The sequence below is a fragment of the Somniosus microcephalus genome, chromosome 4, assembly GCF_052327205.1.
Source record: "Somniosus microcephalus isolate GS21.2 chromosome 4, FLI_Smic_1.0, whole genome shotgun sequence".
Lineage (NCBI taxonomy): Eukaryota > Metazoa > Chordata > Chondrichthyes > Squaliformes > Somniosidae > Somniosus > Somniosus microcephalus.
The window spans coordinates 341,115,410-341,134,044 of NC_140990.1; the positions used below are offsets into that span (position 1 = coordinate 341,115,410).

At 58.1% G+C, this 18,635-nt stretch overlaps 1 protein-coding gene across 6 annotated transcripts in view; it reads left to right on the plus strand.

Annotated features, from left to right (window-relative positions):
• LOC147120730 (tensin-1-like) overlaps positions 1 to 18,635 on the plus strand; it is a 303,214-nt gene that overhangs the window by 72,215 nt on the left and 212,364 nt on the right. For all 6 annotated transcript variants that reach the window (XM_085986962.1, XM_085986961.1, XM_085986958.1 and 3 more), the window contains exon 11: positions 4,683 to 4,799. In XM_085986962.1, coding sequence (XP_085843088.1) covers positions 4,683 to 4,799 — 117 coding nt within the window. The remainder of the gene's footprint in view (positions 1 to 4,682; positions 4,800 to 18,635) is intronic.

The following is an 18,635-nucleotide window of genomic DNA, read 5'->3' on the forward strand; positions in this document are numbered from 1 at the left end:
AGGCTCGCCTGCTATTTGCATTTTGATAACGTCATGGACAGAGGACCAACCTTCCAGCTTTCACATATAGACGGAGTTGTCACAGGTCGGCCCGGCCGCAAAGGACAGTCTACTGCTTTCTCCTGCTGGCCCCATCAGTCCTGTCATTACTCGAGCTATTCCACCTGTGTGGGAGGTACCATAGCATTCGCCAGACTCAGTGGAACTGTACCCCAGTGAGAGTCAGTGTCTTTGACTCTGACTCTCACTGGGGTACAGTTCCACAGACACTGACTCTCACTGGGGTAGTTCCACAGACACTGATTCTCACTGGGGTACAGCTCCACAGACACTGACTCTCACTGGGGTACAGTTCCACAGGCACTGACTCTCACTGGGGTACAGTTCCACAGACACTGACTCTCACTGGGGTACAGTTCCACAGACACTGACTCTCACTGGGGTACAGCTCCACAGACACTGACTCTCACTGGGGTACAGTTCCACAGACACTGACTCTCACTGGGGTACAGTTCCACAGACACTGACTCTCACTGGGATACAGCTCCACAGACACTGACTCTCACTGGGGTACAGTTCCACAGGCACTGACTCTCACTGGGGTACAGTTCCACAGACACTGACTCTCACTGGGGTGCAGTTCCACAGGCACTGACTCTCACTGGGGTTCAGTTCCACAGACACTGACTCTCACTGGGGTACAGTTCCACAGACACTGACTCTCACTGGGGTACAGTTCCACAGACACTGACTCTCACTGGGGTACAGTTCCACACACACTGACTCTCACTGGGGTACAGTTCCACAGACACTGATTCTCACCGGGGTACAGTTCCACAGACACTGACTCTCACTGGGGTACAGTTCCACAGACACTGACTCTCACTGGGGTACAGTTCCACAGACACTGACTCTCACTGGGGTACAGTTCCACAGACACTGACTCTCACTGGGGTTCTGTTCCACAGACAATGACTCTCACTGGGGTACAGTTCCACAGACACTGACTCTCACTGGGGTACAGTTCCACAGTCACTGACTCTCACTGGGGTACAGTTCCACAGACACTGACTCTCACTGGGGTACAGTTCCACAGACACAGACTCTCACTGGGGTACAATTCCACAGACACTGACTCTCACTGGGGTACAGTTCCACAGACACTGACTCTCACTGGGGTACAGTTCCACAGACACTGACTCTCACTGGGGTACAGTTCCACAGGCACTGACTCTCACTGGGGTACAGTTCCACAGACACTGACTCTCATTGGGGTACAGTTCCACAGGCACTGACTCTCACTGGGGTACAGTTCCACAGGCACTGACTCTCACTGGGGTACAGTTCCACAGACACTGACTCTCACTGGGGTACAGATCCACAGAAACTGACTCTCGCTGGGGTACAGTTCCACAGACACTGACTCTCGCTGGGGTACAGTTCCACAGACACTGACTCTCACTGGGGTACAGTTCCACAGACACTGACTCTCGCTGGGGTACAGTTCCATCAGACACTGACTCTCACTGGGGTACAGTTCTACAGACACTGACTCTCACTGGGGTACAGTTCCACATACACTGACTCTCACTGGGGTACAGTTCCACAGCCACTGACTCTCACTGGAGTACAGTTCCACAGGCACTGACTCTCACTGGGGTACAGTTCCACAGACACTGACTCTCACTGGGGTACAGTTCCACATACACTGACTCTCACTGGGGTACAGTTCCATCAGACACTGACTCTCACTGGGGTGCAGTTCCACAGGCACTGACTCTCACTGGGGTACAGTTCCACAGACACTGATTCTCAATGGGGTACAGTTACACAGGCACTGACTCTCACTGGGGTACAGTTCCACAGACACTGACTCTCACTGGGGTACAGTTCCACAGACACTGACTCTCACTGGGGTACAGTTCCACACACACTGACTCTCACTGGGGCACAGTTCCACAGTCACTGACTCTCACTGGGGTACAGTTCCACAAACACTGACTCTCACTGGGATACAGTTCCATCAGACACTGACTCTCACTGGGGTACAGTTCCACAGACACTGACTCTCACTGGGGTACAGTTCCACAGACACTGACTCTCACTGGGGTACAGTTCCACAGACACTGACTCTCACTGGGGTACAGTTCCACAGACACTGACTCTCACTGGGGTACAGTTCCACAGACACTGACTCTCACTCGGGTACAGTTCCACAGACACTGACCCTCGCTGGGGTACAGTTCCACAGTCACTGACTCTCACTGGGGTTCTGTTCCACAGACACTGACTCTCCCCGGGGTACAGTTCCACAGACACTGACTCTCACTGGGGTACAGTTCCACAGACACTGACTCTCACTGGGGTACAGTTCCACAGACACTGACTCTCACTGGGGTACAGTTCCACAGACACTGACTCTCACTGGGGTACAGTTCCACAGACACTGACTCTCAATTCACAATTCACAATTCAAATCGCTTTATTGGCATGATAAGTTACATCTTATGTTGCCAAAGCATCAAAATACATTTATGGTTCAGCACATAAACGCAGTTCTATTCATACAGTGTATAAACAGGTATATCCCTGAGTGTATAAATATACATTCGCATTGTTTATATATATTCTTTTCTTAGTTTACTGGTTGTCCCTCTGTTCATGGCAAGCTGTAACATAGTGTGCCGCCAGTGTTATACAGCTTCTCTCCTCTCCCAGTAGGAATGGGAGTTTTTGGTTGTCATTCAGATTTCTGAAATCAGGGCATATTTGTGAGAATTTTTGGTAGAAATTCTCCCTGATGCCCTGATATTTTCCACAAGCTGTGAGGAAGTGCATCTCTGTCTCCACCACTCCCTGACTGCAGTGAGAGCATATCCTGTCCTCTCTTGGCAGCCTGGTCTGCCTGTGTCTGCCTTTTTCGATCGCTAGGCTATGTTCGCTAAGTCTGTACCTTGTCAAGGTTCTTCTCAGTTTGTTATCCTTTACCATGGTCAGGTAATCAGCTATGTTGTATTGTCTGTTTAGGGCCAAGTAGCAATTGAGTTTGCTTTGGGTTTTTGTTGTTTCTGCCCAATATGTCAGATATTTTTCCTTTTGCTTAGCGACGATTGTGTTGGGTCGAATTCTTTGTGTTACCCTGTCACTGTCCTGGGGCTGGTTATTGTTAGTATTGTTAGTAGTTACTTCACTGAGTCCCAGGACTAGTTGACTGAGGGTATTCTTCTTTATGGTCAGCTCTTGGCATTTCAGGGCGTCGTAGTGATAGCATTGGGGATTGCTCATTTGTAGGTGATTCCAAAATTTGGTGGCTCTTTTTTGGATAGTGATTATTAATGTATATTGGCCTAGTTCCGCCCTGCATGCATTGTTTACTGTTTTCCTTTGAGTCCGGAGGATACTTTTACAGAATTCTGCATGTAGGATCTCAATTGGGTGTTTGTCCCATTTTGCAAATTCTTGTTGAGTTAGCGGTCCCCATACCTCACTGCCATAGAGTGCAATTGGTTCAATTACTGATTTGAAAATTTTGAGCCAAATGCTAATTGGGATTTCTATTTGGATTGATTTTTTGATGGCTCTCACTGGGCTACAGTTCCACAGACACTGACTCTCACTGGGCTACAGTTCCACAGACACTGACTCTCACTGGGGTACAGTTCCACAGACACTGACTCTCACTGGGGTACAGTTCCACAGACACTGACTCTCACTGGGGTACAGTTCCACAGACACTGACTCTCACTGGGGTACAGTTCCACAGACACTGATTCTCACTGGGGTACAGTTCCACAGACACTGACTCTCACTGGGCTACAGTTCCACAGACACTGACTCTCACTGGGCTACAGTTCCACAGACACTGACTCTCACTGGGTACAGTTCCACAGACACTGACTCTCACTGGGGTACAGTTCCGCAGACACTGACTCTCACTGGGGTACAATTCCACAGACACTGACTCTCACTGGGTTACAGTTCCACAGACACTGACTCTCACTGGGGTACAGTTCCACAGACACTGACTATCACTGGGGCACAGTTCCACAGACACTGACTCTCACTGGGGTACAGTTCCACAGACACAGACTCTCACTGGGGTACAGTTCCACAGCCACTGACTCTCACTGGGGTACAGTTCCACAGACACTGACTCTCACTGGGGTACAGTTCCACAGACACTGACTCTCACTGGGGTACAGTTCCACAGACACTGACTCTCACTGGGGTACAGTTCCACAGACACTGCCTCTCACTGGGGTACAATTCCACAGACACTGACTCTCACTGGGGTACAGTTACACAGACACTGACTCTCACTGGGGTACAGTTCCACAGACACTGACTCTCACTGGGGTACAGTTCCACAGACACTGACTCTCACTGGGGTACAGTTCCACAGACACTGACTCTCACTGGGGTACAGTTCCACAGACACTGACTCTCACTGGGGTACAGTTCCACAGACACTTACTCTCACTGGGGTACAATTCCACAGACACTGACTCTCACTGGGGTACAGTTCCAATTGCCCTCTGGTAGCTGACCCAATTGGCCATCCTTCACCGGCCTGTTGTAGACCCTTCACTCTTTGCTGGCAGACAGTGGGATTGGAGTGATCTAGATGTCGAGCAGTCGGGGTGCTCTCTAATGGATGTCTTTGTTTCCTCACCGTCTGGCAGGGATGGAGCACCTGGAGAACGGGCCGAGCGTCTCTGTCGATTACAACACTGCTGACCCCTTGATCCGATGGGACTCCTACGAGAACTTCAACGCTCAGCGAGAGGACCAGGCGGAGGGTAAGGACGGTGAAAACTGAGTGGCTCCTGGCTGCGCGTGACTGACTGGCGCAGGAGATTTACAACGGGCAGCTGCTCAGACCGAGCTTCCCAGGCCATCCCCTGTGTATAGTGTGCACTCGCTGTGCTGTCGGCAGTGCCAGGCGCACGGTTAAAGCTGCTGTATTTATGCAAGTTGTTATTGTTGTTGGATCTGAGGTAATTGGGAGGGAACCAGTGCAGGTCCTGCGCCCCACAGCTCACTGCCCCCCACGATCGATTTCCGTGTCTCACCAGGCTCGTGAGGGGCTAGCGCACTCCCTTAAAGACAACACAAACCCCAGCATGGAGGTGAGTCTAACACAGGCCACTCACACACTGAGCTTGGAGTAACGATGGTGGAGGAAGCCACTCTTTCCCGCCCCGCCCACTCACTCCCCGCCCCGCCCACTCACTCCCTGCCCCGCCCACTCACTCCCCGCCCCGCCCACTCACTCCCCGCCCCGCCCACTCACTCCCCGCCCACTCACTCCCCGCCCCGCCCCGCCCACTCACTCCCCGCCCCGCCCACTCACTCCCCGCCCCGCCCACTCACTCCCCGCCCCGCCCGCTCACTCCCCGCCCCGCCCGCTCACTCCCCGCCCCGCCCGCTCACTCCCCGCCCCGCCCGCTCACTCCCCGCCCCGCCCGCTCACTCCCCGCCCGCTCACTCCCCGCCCCGCCCGCTCACTCCCCGCCCCGCCCGCTCACTCCCCGCCCCGCCCGCTCACACCCCGCCCCGCCCGCTCACTCCCCGCCCCGCCTGCTCACTCCCCGCCCCGCCCGCTCACTCCCCGCCCCGCCCCCTCACTCCCCGCCCCGCCCACTCACTCCCCGCCCACTCACTCCCCGCCCACTCACTCCCCGCCCACTCACTCCCTGCCCCGCCCACTCACTCCCTGCCCCGCCCACTCACTCCCCGCCCCGCCTACTCCTGCCCCGCCCACTCACTCCCCGCCCCGCCCACTCACTCCCCGCCCCGCCCACTCACTCCCCGCCCCGCCCACTCACTCCCCGCCCCGCCCACTCACTCCCCGCCCCGCCCACTCACTCGCCGCCCCGCCCACTCACTCACCGCCCACTCCCCGCCCTGCCCACTCACTCCCCGCCCCGCCCACTCACTCCCCGCCCCACCCACTCACTCCCCGCCCCGCCCACTCACTCCCCGCCCCGCCCACTCACTCCCCGCCCCGCCCACTCACTCCCCGCCCACTCACTCCCCGCCCCGCCCACTCCCGCCCCGCCCACTCACCGCCCCGCCCACTCACTCACCGCCCACTCACCCCCCCACCCACTCACTCCCCGCCCCGCCCACTCACTCCCCGCCCCGCCCACTCACTCCCCGCCCTGCCCACTCCCCGCCCACTCACTCCCCACCCCCGCTCCCTCCTACCCCACCCCCGCTCCCTCCTACCCTGCCCCCCTGCCCTCTCCCCGCCCCTCCTACCCCGCCCCCGCTCCCTCCTACCCCGCCCCCTGCCCTCTCCCTGCCCCCGCTCCCTCCTACCCCACCCCCCTGCCCTCTCCCCGCCCCTGCTCTCTCCTACCCTGCCCTTCCGCCCTCTCCCCGCCTCCTGCTCCTCTTGTTCCCCAAGGGTCCTGCGTGCGTTTATTTCCCAGACTGCCCCCGGCTCTCCTGGAGACAGCGATTCTCTCTGGGGGTCCAGTTCCACGTGCAACACCCAAACCCCTGTCTCCTCAGCCCAGGAGTCACTGTTCGTGTGTAAGCCTGGGCAGTGAGCGTCGGCAGGACATTCAGCCATGCAGGGCATCACAGCTAAACCCAAGCCCAATCCTGTGCTCAGCTGATGTCCACACACACACACACTCACACACACAATCGCACACTCACACACTCACCCTCACACACACACACACACTCACCCTCACACACACACACACACTCACCCTCACACACACACACACACACTCACACACACACACACACTCACCCTCACACACACACACACACACTCACACACACACACACACTCACCCTCACACACACACTCACCCTCACACACACACTCACCCTCACACACACACTCACACTCAGACACTCACACTCACACACTCACCCTCACACACACACTCACACACTCACCCTCACACACACACACACACACACTCACACTCAGACACTCACCCTCACACACACACACACACACTCACCCTCACACACACACACTCACACACACACACACACACACTCACACTCAGACACTCACCCTCACACACACACTCACACACTCACCCTCACACACACACTCACCCTCACACACACACCCTCACACACTCACACACTCACCCTCACACACACACTCACCCTCACACACTCACCCTCACACACTCACCCTCACACACTCACCCTCACACACTCACCCTCACACACTCACCCTCACACACTCACCCTCACACACACGCTCACACACCCTCACACACACACTCACCCTCACACACTCACCCTCACACACACACGCACACTTTTACAAAAGGGGTCCCCAGATAGGGTCTGGAGCAGGAACGCTGACTGATTTTGTTCCCCTCTCTAGCCTCAGGGCACTGAGGTTAATTGTGGATTGTAGCCCCGAGTCATCCCCTCCATTGATGTCACCCCTGAAGACCCTGCACAGACAGGGGCCGGTCGTCTGCCCCTTTTGGTCTGTGGGCTGCAGGAAGCTTGGAATGGTATCCCTGGGCTCGAGTTTCCCGCTGCTATTCTGACAGGGTGCCCCTCTGGTGCTGACGGCACCGGCGGGTTTTATCTTTCAGACAGGTGGGCAGTCTGATACCCCTGTCCTGATTTACAGTGGGAGAGGTGCTGAAGGGTGAAGTGGAGCTGTCGGTGTCCGCGCCATCTCAGCGCACATGGGGTACAGCGGAAGCAAGCCAGTGGGAGTCCCTGCAGCCACGGCTAATCCCTTTGGACTGCTGATGAGATCGCAAGGCTCTGTCTCGGGAGCAGGGAGGTGTCGAGTGGCTTCTCATCGGGCAAGACAGCAACCAGGGCAGAAAGAAAGAACGAAAAATTGTGTCCAATTCTGGGCACCGCACGTTAGGAAGGATGTTGAGGCCTTGGAGAGACTGCAGAGGAGGTTTACTAGAATGGTTCCAGGGATGAGAGACTTCAGTTATGTGGAGAGCCTGGAGAAGCTGGGATTGTGCTCCTTGGAGCAGAGAAGGTTAAGGGGAGATTTAATAGGTATTCAATATTATGAGGAGTTTTGATAGAATAAATAAGGAGAAACTGTTTCCAGTGGCAGGAGGGTCGGTAACCAGAGGACACAGAGTGAAGATAATCAGCAAAAGAACCAGAGGGGAGATGAGGAGAATGTTTTTACGCAGCGAGTTGTTGTGATCTGGAACGCGCTGCCTGAAAGGGCGGTGGAAGCAGATTCAATAGTAACTTTCAAAAGGGAATTGGAGAAATACTTGAAAAGGAGAAATTTGCAGGGCTCTGGGGGAAGAGCAGGGGGAGTGGGACTAATTGGAGAGCTCGTTCAAAGAGCCGGCACAGGCACGATGGGCCGAATGGCCTCCTCCTGTGCTGTAAGATTCTAGAGCCTCCCACGTTGTTGTTCTGGTTTCGGGCTCAATACTGAAATCCCTCTCTTCCCCGTCGACCTTTCCACCCTGTGATGGGCTTAAATTCCGCCTGCACATTGCAGGTGTTGACACTCCAGCAACATAACCGTGGCGGTGGGGGGGAGGCCTAAAGCCAATTTCCCCACAGCGATCAAATATCATTTGTTTGACAGGGTAGATGCAGGGAGGATGTTTCCCCTGGCTGGGGAGTCTAGAACCAGGGGTCACAGTCTCGGAATAAGGGGTCGGCCATTTAGGACTGAGATGAGGAGAAATTTCTTCACTCAGAGGATGTTGAATCTTTGGAATTCTCGACCCCAGAGGGCTGTGGAGGCTCAGTCATTGAGTATATTCAAGACTGAGATCAATAGATTTTTGGACACCAAGAGAATTAAGGGATATGGGGATAGGGCGGCAAAATGGAGTTGAGGTCGAAGATCAGCCATGATCTTATTGAATGGCGGAGCAGGCTTGAAGGGCTAAATAGCCGACTCCTGCTCCTATGTCTTATGTTCTTATGTTTAACGAGCACCAGTTGACCGTTTGGCTGCATGGAGCATCGCAGTGAGCCAATTCTTTCCCTCACCACTCAGCTCCACACAAACCTCCAGCAGGGGGTCACCTGATGGTGATGAGAAGTGGGAACCATGGTGAAATAGCCAGAACTGCCCCTCCGACACTGCAGCACTCCCTCAGTACTGCCCCTCCGACACTGCAGCACTCCCTCAGTACTGCCCCTCCGACAGTGCAGCGCACCCTCAGTACTGCCCCTCCGACAGTGCAGCACTCCCCTAGTACTGCCCCTCCAAGAGTGCAGCACTCCCTCAGTACTGCCCCTCCGACAGTGCAGCGCTCCCTCAGTACTGTCCCTCCAACAGTGCAGCATTCCCTCAGTACTGCCCCACCAACTGTGCAGCGCTCCCTCAGTACTGCCCCTCCGACAGTGCAGCGCTCCCACAGTACTGCCCCTCTTGACACTGCAGCGCTCCCTCAGTACTGCCCCTCCAATAGTGCGGCGCTCCCTCAGTACTGCCCCTCCGACAGTGCAGCGCTGCCTCAGTACTGCCCCTCCGACAGTGCGGCGCTTCCTCAGTACTGCCCCTCCGACAGTGCAGCGCTCCCTCAGTACTGCCCCTCCGACAGTGCAGCGCTCCCTCAGTACTGACCCTCCGACAGTGCAGCGCTCCCTCAGTACTGCCCCTCCGACAGTGCAGCGCTCCCTCAGTACTGCCCCTCCGACAGTGCAGCGCTCCCTCAGTACTGTCCCTCCAACAGTGCAGCGTTCCCTCAGTACTGCCCCTCCAACTGTGCAACACTCCCTCAGTACTGACCCTCCGACAGTGCAGTGCTCCCTCAGTACTGCCCCTCCGACAGTGCGGCGCTGCCTCAGTACTGCCCCTCCGACAGTGCGGCGCTCCCTCAGTACTGCCCCTCCGACAGTGCGGCGCTCCCTCAGTACTGCCCCTCCGACAGTGCAGCGCTCCCTCAGTACTGCCCCTCCGACAATGCAGCGCTCCCTCAGTACTGTCCCTCTTGACAGTGCAGCACTCTCTGTGCTGACCCTCCGACAGTGCAGCGCTCCTTCAGTACTTCCCCTCCGACACTGCAGCGCTCCCTCAGTACTGCCCCTCCGACAGTGCAGCGCTGCCTCAGTACTGCCCCTCCGACAGTGCAGCGCTCCCTCAGTACTGCCCCTCCGACAGTGCAGCGCTCCCTCAGTACTGCCCCTCCGACAGTGCAGCGCTCCCTCAGTACTGCCCCTCCGACAGTGCAGCGCTCCCTCAGTACTGACCCTCCGACAGTGCAGCGCTCCGTCAGTACTGCCCCTCCGACAGTGCGGCGCTCCCTCAGGACTGCCCCTCCGACAGTGCGGCGCTCCCTCAGTACTGCCCCTCCGACAGTGCGGCGCTCCCTCAGTACTGCCCGTCCGACAGTGCAGCACTCCCTCAGTACCGCCCCTCCGACAGTGCGGCGCTCCCTCAGTACTGCCCCTCCGACAGTGCGGCGCTCCCTCAGTACTGCCCCTCCGACAGTGCGGCGCTCCCTCAGTACTGCCCGACTGACAGTGCAGCACTCCCTCAGTACTGCCCCTCCGACAGTGCAGCGCTCCCTCAGTACTGTCCCTCCAACAGTGCAGCATTCCCTCAGTACTGCCCCACCAACTGTGCAGCGCTCCCTCAGTACTGCCCCTCCGACAGTGCAGCACTCTCTCATTAATGATCCTCCGACAGTGCAGCGCTCCCTCAGTACTGCCCCTCCGACAGTGCAGCGCTCCCTCTGTACTGTCCCTCCAACAGTGCAGCATTCCCTCAGTACTGCCCCTCCAACTCTGCAGCGCTCCCTCAGTACTGCCCCTCCGACAGTGCAGCGCTCCCTCAGTACTGACCCTCCGACAGTGCAGCGCTCCGTCAGTACTGCCCCTCCGACAGTGCAGCGCTCCCTCAGGACTGCCCCTCCGACAGTGCGGCGCTCCCTCAGTACTGCCCCTCCGACAGTGCGGCGCTCCCTCAGTACTGCCCGTCCGACAGTGCAGCACTCCCTCAGTACCTCCCCTCCGACAGTGCGGCGCTCCCTCAGTACTGCCCCTCCGACAGTGCGGCACTCCCTCAGTACTGCCCCTCCGACAGTGCGGCGCTCCCTCAGTACTGCCCGACCGACAGTGCAGCACTCCCTCAGTACTGCCCCTCCGACAGTGCAGCGCACCCTCAGTACTGCCGCTCCGACAGTGCAGCGCTCCCTCAGTACTGTCCCTCCAACAGTGCAGCATTCCCTCAGTACTGCCCCACCAACTGTGCAGCGCTCCCTCAGTACTGCCCCTCCGACAGTGCAGCACTCTCTCATTAATGATCCTCCGACAGTGCAGCGCTCCCTCAGTACTGCCCCTCCGACAGTGCAGCGCTCCCTCAGTACTGTCCCTCCAACAGTGCAGCATTCCCTCAGTACTGCCCCTCCAACTGTGCAGCGCTCCCTCAGTACTGACCCTCCGACAGTGCAGTGCTCCCTCAGTACTGCCCCTCCAATAGTGCGGCGCTGCCTCAGTACTGCCCCTCCGACAGTGCGGCGCTCCCTCAGTACTGCCCCTCCGACAGTGCAGCGCTCCCTCAGTACTGCCCCTCCGACAGTGCAGCGCTCCCTCAGTACTAACCTTCCGACAGTGCAGCGCTCCTTCAGTACTTCCCCTCCGAAACTGCAGTGCTCCCTCAGTACTGCCCCTCCAATAGTGCGGCGCTCCCTCAGTACTGCCCCTCCGACAGTGCGGCGCTCCCTCAGTACTGCCCCTCCGACAGTGCAGCGCTCCCTCAGTACTGCCCCTCCGACAGTGCAGCGCTCCCTCAGTACTGACCCTCCGACAGTGCAGCGCTCCCTCAGTACTGCCCCTCCGACAGTGCAGCGCTCCCTCAGTACTGCCCCTCCGACAGTGCAGCGCTCCCTCAGTACTGCCCCTCCGACAATGCAGCGCTCCCCCAGTACTGCTCCTCCAACAGTGCAGTGCTCCCTCAGTACTGTCCCTCTTGACAGTGCAGCACTCTCTGTGCTGACCCTCCGAAAGTGCAGCGCTCCTTCAGTACTTCCCCTCCGACACTGCAGCGCTCCCTCAGTACTGCCCCTCCGACAGTGCAGCGCTGCCTCAGTACTGCCCCTCCGACAGTGCAGCGCTCCCTCAGTACTGCCCCTCCGACACTGCAGCGCTCCCTCAGTACTGCCCCTCCGACAGTGCAGCGCTCCCTCAGTACTGCCCCTCTTGACAGTGCAGCACTCTCTCAGTACTGACCCTCCGACAGTGCAGCGCTCCGTCAGTACTGCCCCTCCGACAGTGCAGCGCTCCCTCAGTACTGCCCCTCCGACAGTGCGGCGCTCCCTCAGTACTGCCCCTCCGACAGTGCGGCGCACCCTCAGTACTGCCCCTCCGACAGTGCTGCGCTGCCTCAGTACTGCCCCTCCGACAGTGCGGCGCTCCCTCAGTACTGCCCCTCCGACAGTGCGGCGCTCCCTCAGTACTGCCCCTCCGACAGTGCGGCGCTCCCTCAGTACTGCCCGTCCGACAGTGCAGCACTCCCTCAGTACTGACCCTCCAACAGTGCAGTGCTCCCTCAGTACTGCCCCTCCGACAGTGCAGCGCTCCCTCAGTACTGACCCTCCGACAGTGCGGTGCTCCCTCAGTACTGCCCCTCCGACAGTGCAGTGCTCCCTCAGTACTGACCCTCCGACAGTGCGGCGCTCCCTCAGTACTGCCACTCCGACAGTGCAGCGCTCCCTCACTACTGACTCTCCGACAGTGCAGCGCTCCCTCAGTACTGACTCTCCGACAGTGCAGCGCTCCCTCAGTACTGCCCCTCCGACAGTGCAGCGCTCCCTCAGTACTGCCGCTCCGACAGTGCGGCACTCCCTCAGTACTGACCCTCCGACAGTGCGGCGCTTCCTCAGTACTGCCCCTCCGACAGTGCAGCGCTCCCTCAGTACTGACCCTCCGACAGTGAAGCAGTCCCTCAGTACTGTCCCTACCGACAGTGCAGCACTCCCTCAGTACTGACCCTCCGACAGTGCAGCACTCCCTCAGTACTGACTCTCCGACAGTGCAGCGCTCCCTCAGTACTGCCCCTCTGACAGTGCAGCGCTCCCTCAGTACTGCCCCTCCGACAGTGCAGCGCTCCCTCAGTACTGCCCCTCCGACAGTGCAGCGCTCCCTCAGTACTGCCCCTCCGACAGTGCAGCGCTCCCTCAGTACTGCCCCTCCGACAGTGCAGCGCTCCCTCAGTACTGACTCTCTGACAGTGCAGCGCTCCCTCAGTACTGCCGCTCCGACAGTGCGGCACTCCCTCAGTACTGACCCTCCGACAGTGCGGCACTCCCTCAGTACTGACCCTCCGACAGTGCGGCGCTACCTCAGTACTGCCCCTCCGACAGTGCAGCACTCCCTCAGTACTGTCCCTACCGACAGTGCAGCACTCCCTCAGTACTGACCCTCCGACAGTGCAGCACTCCCTCAGTACTGCCCCTCCGACAGTGCAACACTCCCTCAGTACTGCCCCTCCGACAGTGCAGCACTCCCTCAGTACTGCCCCTCCGACAGTGCAGCACTCCCTCAGTGCTGCCCCTCCGACAGTGCAGCGCTCCCTCAGTACTGACTCTCCGACAGTGTGACACTCCCTCAGTACTGCCGCTCCGACAGTGCAGCACTCCCTCAGTACTGACCCTCCGACAGTGCGGCGCTACCTCAGTACTGCCCCTTCGACAGTGCAGCACTCCCTCAGTACTGTCCCTACCGACAGTGCAGCACTCCCTCAGTACTGCCCCTCCGACAGTGCAGCACTCCCTCAGTACTGCCCCTCCGACAGTGCAGCGCTCCCTCAGTACTGACTCTCCGACAGTGCAGCACTCCCTCAGTACTGCCCCTCCGACAGTGCAGCGCTCCCTCAGTTCTGCCCCTCCGACAGTGTGACACTCCCTTCATACTGCCCCTCCGACAGTGCAGCACTCCCTCAGTACCAACCCTCCGACAGTGCAGCACTCCCTCAGTACTGACCCTCCGACAGTGCAGCACTCCCTCAGTACTGACCCTCCAACAGTGCAGCACTCCCTCAGTACCAACCCTCCGACAGTGCAGCGCTCCCTCAGTACTGACCCTCCGACAGTGCAGCACTCCCTCAGTTCTGCCCCTCCGACAGTGCAGCACTCCCTCAGTACTGCCCCTCCGACAGTGCAACACTCCCTCAGTACTGCCCCTCCGACAGTGCAGCACTCCCTCAGTACTGCCCCTCCGACAGTGCAGCACTCCCTCAGTACTGCCCTTCCGACAGTGCAGCGCTCCCTCAGTACTGACTCTCCGACAGTGCAGCACTCCCTCAGTACTGCCCCTCTGACAGTGCAGCGCTCCCTCAGTACTGCCCCTCCGACAGTGTGACACTCCCTCAGTACCAACCCTCCGACAGTGCAGCACTCCCTCAGTACTGCCCCTCCGACAGTGCAGCACTCCCTCAGTACTAACCCTCCAACAGTGCAGCACTCCCTCAGTACTGCCCCTCCGACAGTGCGGCACTCCCTCAGTACTGCCCCTCTGACAGTGCAGCGCTCCCTCAGTACTGCCCCTCCGACAGTGCAGCACTCCCTCAGTACTGCCCCTCCGACAGTGCGGCACTCCCTCAGTACTGCCCCTCTGACAGTGCAGCGCTCCCTCAGTACTGCTCCTCCGACAGTGCAGCACTCCCTCAGTACTGCCCCTCCGACAGTGCAGCACTCCCTCAGTACTGCCCTTCCGACAGTGCAGCGCTCCCTCAGTACTGACTCTCCGACAGTGCAGCACTCCCTCAGTACTGCCCCTCTGACAGTGCAGCGCTCCCTCAGTACTGCCCCTCCGACAGTGTGACACTCCCTCAGTACCAACCCTCCGACAGTGCAGCACTCCCTCAGTACTGCCCCTCCGACAGTGCAGCACTCCCTCAGTACTGCCCCTCCGACAGTGCAGCACTCCCTCAGTACTGCCCCTCCGACAGTGCGGCACTCCCTCAGTACTGCCCCTCTGACAGTGCAGCGCTCCCTCAGTACTGCCCCTCCGACAGTGCAGCACTCCCTCAGTACTGCCCCTCCGACAGTGCGGCACTCCCTCAGTACTGCCCCTCTGACAGTGCAGCGCTCCCTCAGTACTGCTCCTCCGACAGTGCAGCACTCCCTCAGTACTGCCCCTCCGACAATGCAGCACTCCCTCAGTACTGACTCTCCGACAGTGCAGCACTCCCTCAGTACTGCCCCTCCGACAGTGCGGCACTCCCTCAGTACTGCCCCTCCGACAGTGCAGCACTCCCTCAGTACTGCCCCTCCGACAGTGCAGCGCTCCCTCAGTACTGCCCCTCCGACAGTGCAGCGCTCTCTCAGTACTGCCCCTCCGACAGTGCAGCACTCCCTCAGTACTGCCCCTCCGACAGTGCAGCGCTCCCTCAGTACTGCCCCTCCGACAGTGCGGCGCTCCCTCAGTACTGCCCCTCCGACAGTGCGGCGCTCCCTCAGTACTGCCCCTCCGACAGTGCGGCACTCCCTCAGTACTGCCCCTCCGACAGTGCGGCACTCCCTCAGTACTGCCCCTCCGACAGTGCGGCACTCCCTCAGTACTGCCCCTCCGACAGTGCGGCACTCCCTCAGTACTGCCCCTCCGACAGTGCGGCACTCCCTCAGTACTGCCCCTCCGACAGTGCAGCGCTCCCTCAGTACTGCCCCTCTGACAGTGCAGCGCTCCCTCAGTACTGACCCTCCGACAGTGCAGCACTCCCTCAGTACTGCCTCTCCAACAGTGCAGAGCTCCCTCAGTACTGACCCTCTTTGTTAAAAGAAGAGCAATGGGAAGGTTATTGAAGCCGACAGTGGGGTCAAGAGGCAATGAGACGTGTTTCTGGCAAGAACAAGGTCAGAGGGATATGGGGAGGAGGTGGGTAGGAGAGACTGAGGGTGAGGAAGATTGAGAGAGGGAGACTGATAGAGACTGTGAGAGACAAACCGAGAAAGAGACAGATAGGGAGAGGGAGACAGAAAGAGAGGAGGGAAAGGAAGAGCAAGAGACAGAGGGGGGAGTGAGAGAGAGACAGGGGAAAGAGGGAAGATAGTGACAGAGCGTGGGGAGAATTAAGTGACAGAGAGAGAGAGAGATAGAGATAGACAGAAAGAGCGATAGGATGAAGAAAGTGAGAGACAAAGGGGACACAGAGCGATAGAGAGGAGAGAGAGATAGACGGAAAGAGATAGGTGTAAGAGACGGAGAGACTGAAAGAGAGAGGGGAGAGAGCAAGAGACACAGAGGGACAGAATGAGTGGAGGAAGAGAGAACAGAGAGGCAGAGAAAGACAGAAACCGAAAGAGAGAGTTCGAGCGAGAGGATGTGGATGGAGGTTCTGCCTCCACTTTCTCTTTCATCCCAAACATTGGATGATGGTTTAACTAAAAACAGACTTTCTTTCAATTCGATTCAGTCGTCTGCAGGGGTGTGTTACAGATCTGACTGTAATTAGTCAGCCTGTAACCCAATCTGCCTCTGACAGATGATTTCACTTGCTGTTTGAGCCTGCCTTTAAATTAGCAGCCCACTGATGGATGTAGGCAGAGTGTCCTACAGAACTGCTGGTCAATGACATGACTCCCCAAGGGCTGCGATCCTTCACTCTCCTCCAGTCTCCAATCTGCCAACTTCAGGAGGCAACAGCCAGCCTACGTGTGTGTGTGTGTGTGTGTGTGTGTGTGTGTGTGTGTGTGTGTGTCTTTGTGAGGTGACTGAGTCCTGTAGCAGGAGCTTGTGAGGAACACGCAGTGACTGGTGAAAGGTCCCAGAGAGAGAGAGAGGGCGCAGAGCCTGTTCAATCCGACCAGGCTGGTTTCCTTGGCACGGACGACTGCCTGTGGCATTTTCTGGCCGTGTGCAAATCACTCGGCTCGAGTGAGAGGGAGGATCACAGCAGAAAAAAGTTCAGCAGGAACTTTGGCTCCCTGATAGCCGGCGGGGTTTACTGAATGCTGTCTGTTCACAGAAGGAGGACTTTCTACATCAGATAGCAGACAGGTACGGAGGTGTGGGGGAGGAGGGGGGCAGGGCAGGGCGTGTGGGAAGGGCGGGGCGGGGGCAGGGCAGGGAGGGCAATCCCGACCAGGACATACTTTCGATTGGCGATGCTATTCGTGAAGTAACGTTGCCGTCTTAACTTTTTCAAAATTCCCCCCATGGCCGATGTGCCTCACGTGTTGTCCGTGCGAAGCGAGTAACCTCCAGTTCCTATTAACCTTTCACACCTCCCCCCTCCCTAAGGCACTGACTCTCACTGGGGAGGACAGTTCCACGACCTCAGGACATCCCAAAGCGCTTTACTTTTGAAGTGTAGTCACAGTTGTAATGTAGGAATCACGGCAGCCAATTTGCGCACAGCAAGATCACACAAACAGCAAAGGGAAAATGACCAGATAATCTGTTTTAGTGCTGTTGGTTGAGGGATAGATTTAGGCCAGGTCACCGTGGAGAACTCCGGTTAGCACTGTTGCCTCACAGCGCCAGGGACCCGGGTTTGAATCCGGCCTCGGGTGACTGTCTGTGTGGAGTTTGCACATTCTCCCCGTGTTTGCGTGGGTTTTCTCCGGGTGCTCCGGTTTCCTCCCACAGTCCAAAGATGTGCGGGTTAGGTTGATTGGACATGATAAAAAAAAACAATTGGCCCTTAGTGTTAGGGGGGATTAAATACGTGGGGTTACGGGGATAGGGCTTGGGTGGGATGGCTGTCGGTGTAGGGACCGGGTGCTAGGGTTTGGATGATCAGCCATGATCTCGTTGAATGGCGGAGCAGGCTCGAAGGGCCGAATGGCCTACTCCTGCTCCTATCTTCTATGTTTCTATGTTTCTTCTTCCAGTATTGGCTGTGGGATATTTTACATCCACCTGAGAGGGCAAACGGTGCCTCGGTTTAACATCTCATCCGAATGATGGCACCACCAACAGTGCAGGACTCACTCAGTACTGCCCCTCCGACAGTGCAGCGCTCCCTCAGTACTGCCCCTCCAACAGTGCGGCTCTCCCTTAGTACTGCTCCTCCGACAGTGCGGCGCTCCCTCAGTACTGCCCCTCCGAAAGTGCAGCACTCCCTCAGTACTGCCCCTCCGACAGTGCAGCGCTCCCTCAGTACTGCCCCTCCGACAGCGCAGTGCTCCCTCAGTACTGCCCATCCAACAGTGCAGGGCTCCCTCACTACTGCCCCTCCGACAGTGCGGCGCTCCCTCAGTACTGACCCTCCGATAGTGCGGCGCTCCCTCAGTACTGCCCCTCCAACAGTGCAGCACTCCCTCAGTACTGCTCCTCCGACAATGCAGCGCTCCCTCAGTACCGCCCCTCCAACAGTGCAGCGCTCACTCAGTACTGCCCCTCCGACAGTGCAGCGCTCCCAGTACTGACCCTCCAACAGTGCAGCGCTCCCTCAGTACTGCCCCTCCGACAGTGCACCTGTCCCTCACTACTGCACCTCCGACAGTGCAGCGCTCCCTCAGTACTGCCCCTCCGACAGTACAGCGCTCCCTCAGTACTGCCCCTCCGACAGTGCAGCGCTCCCTCAGTACTGACCCTCCGACAGTGCAGCACTCCCTCAGTACTGTTCCTCCAACAGTGCAGCAATTCCTCTGTACTGACCCTCCGACAGTGCAGCGCTCCCTCAGTACTGTCCCTCCGACAGTGCAGCGCTCTCTCAGTACTGTCCCTCCGACAGTGCAGCGCTTCCT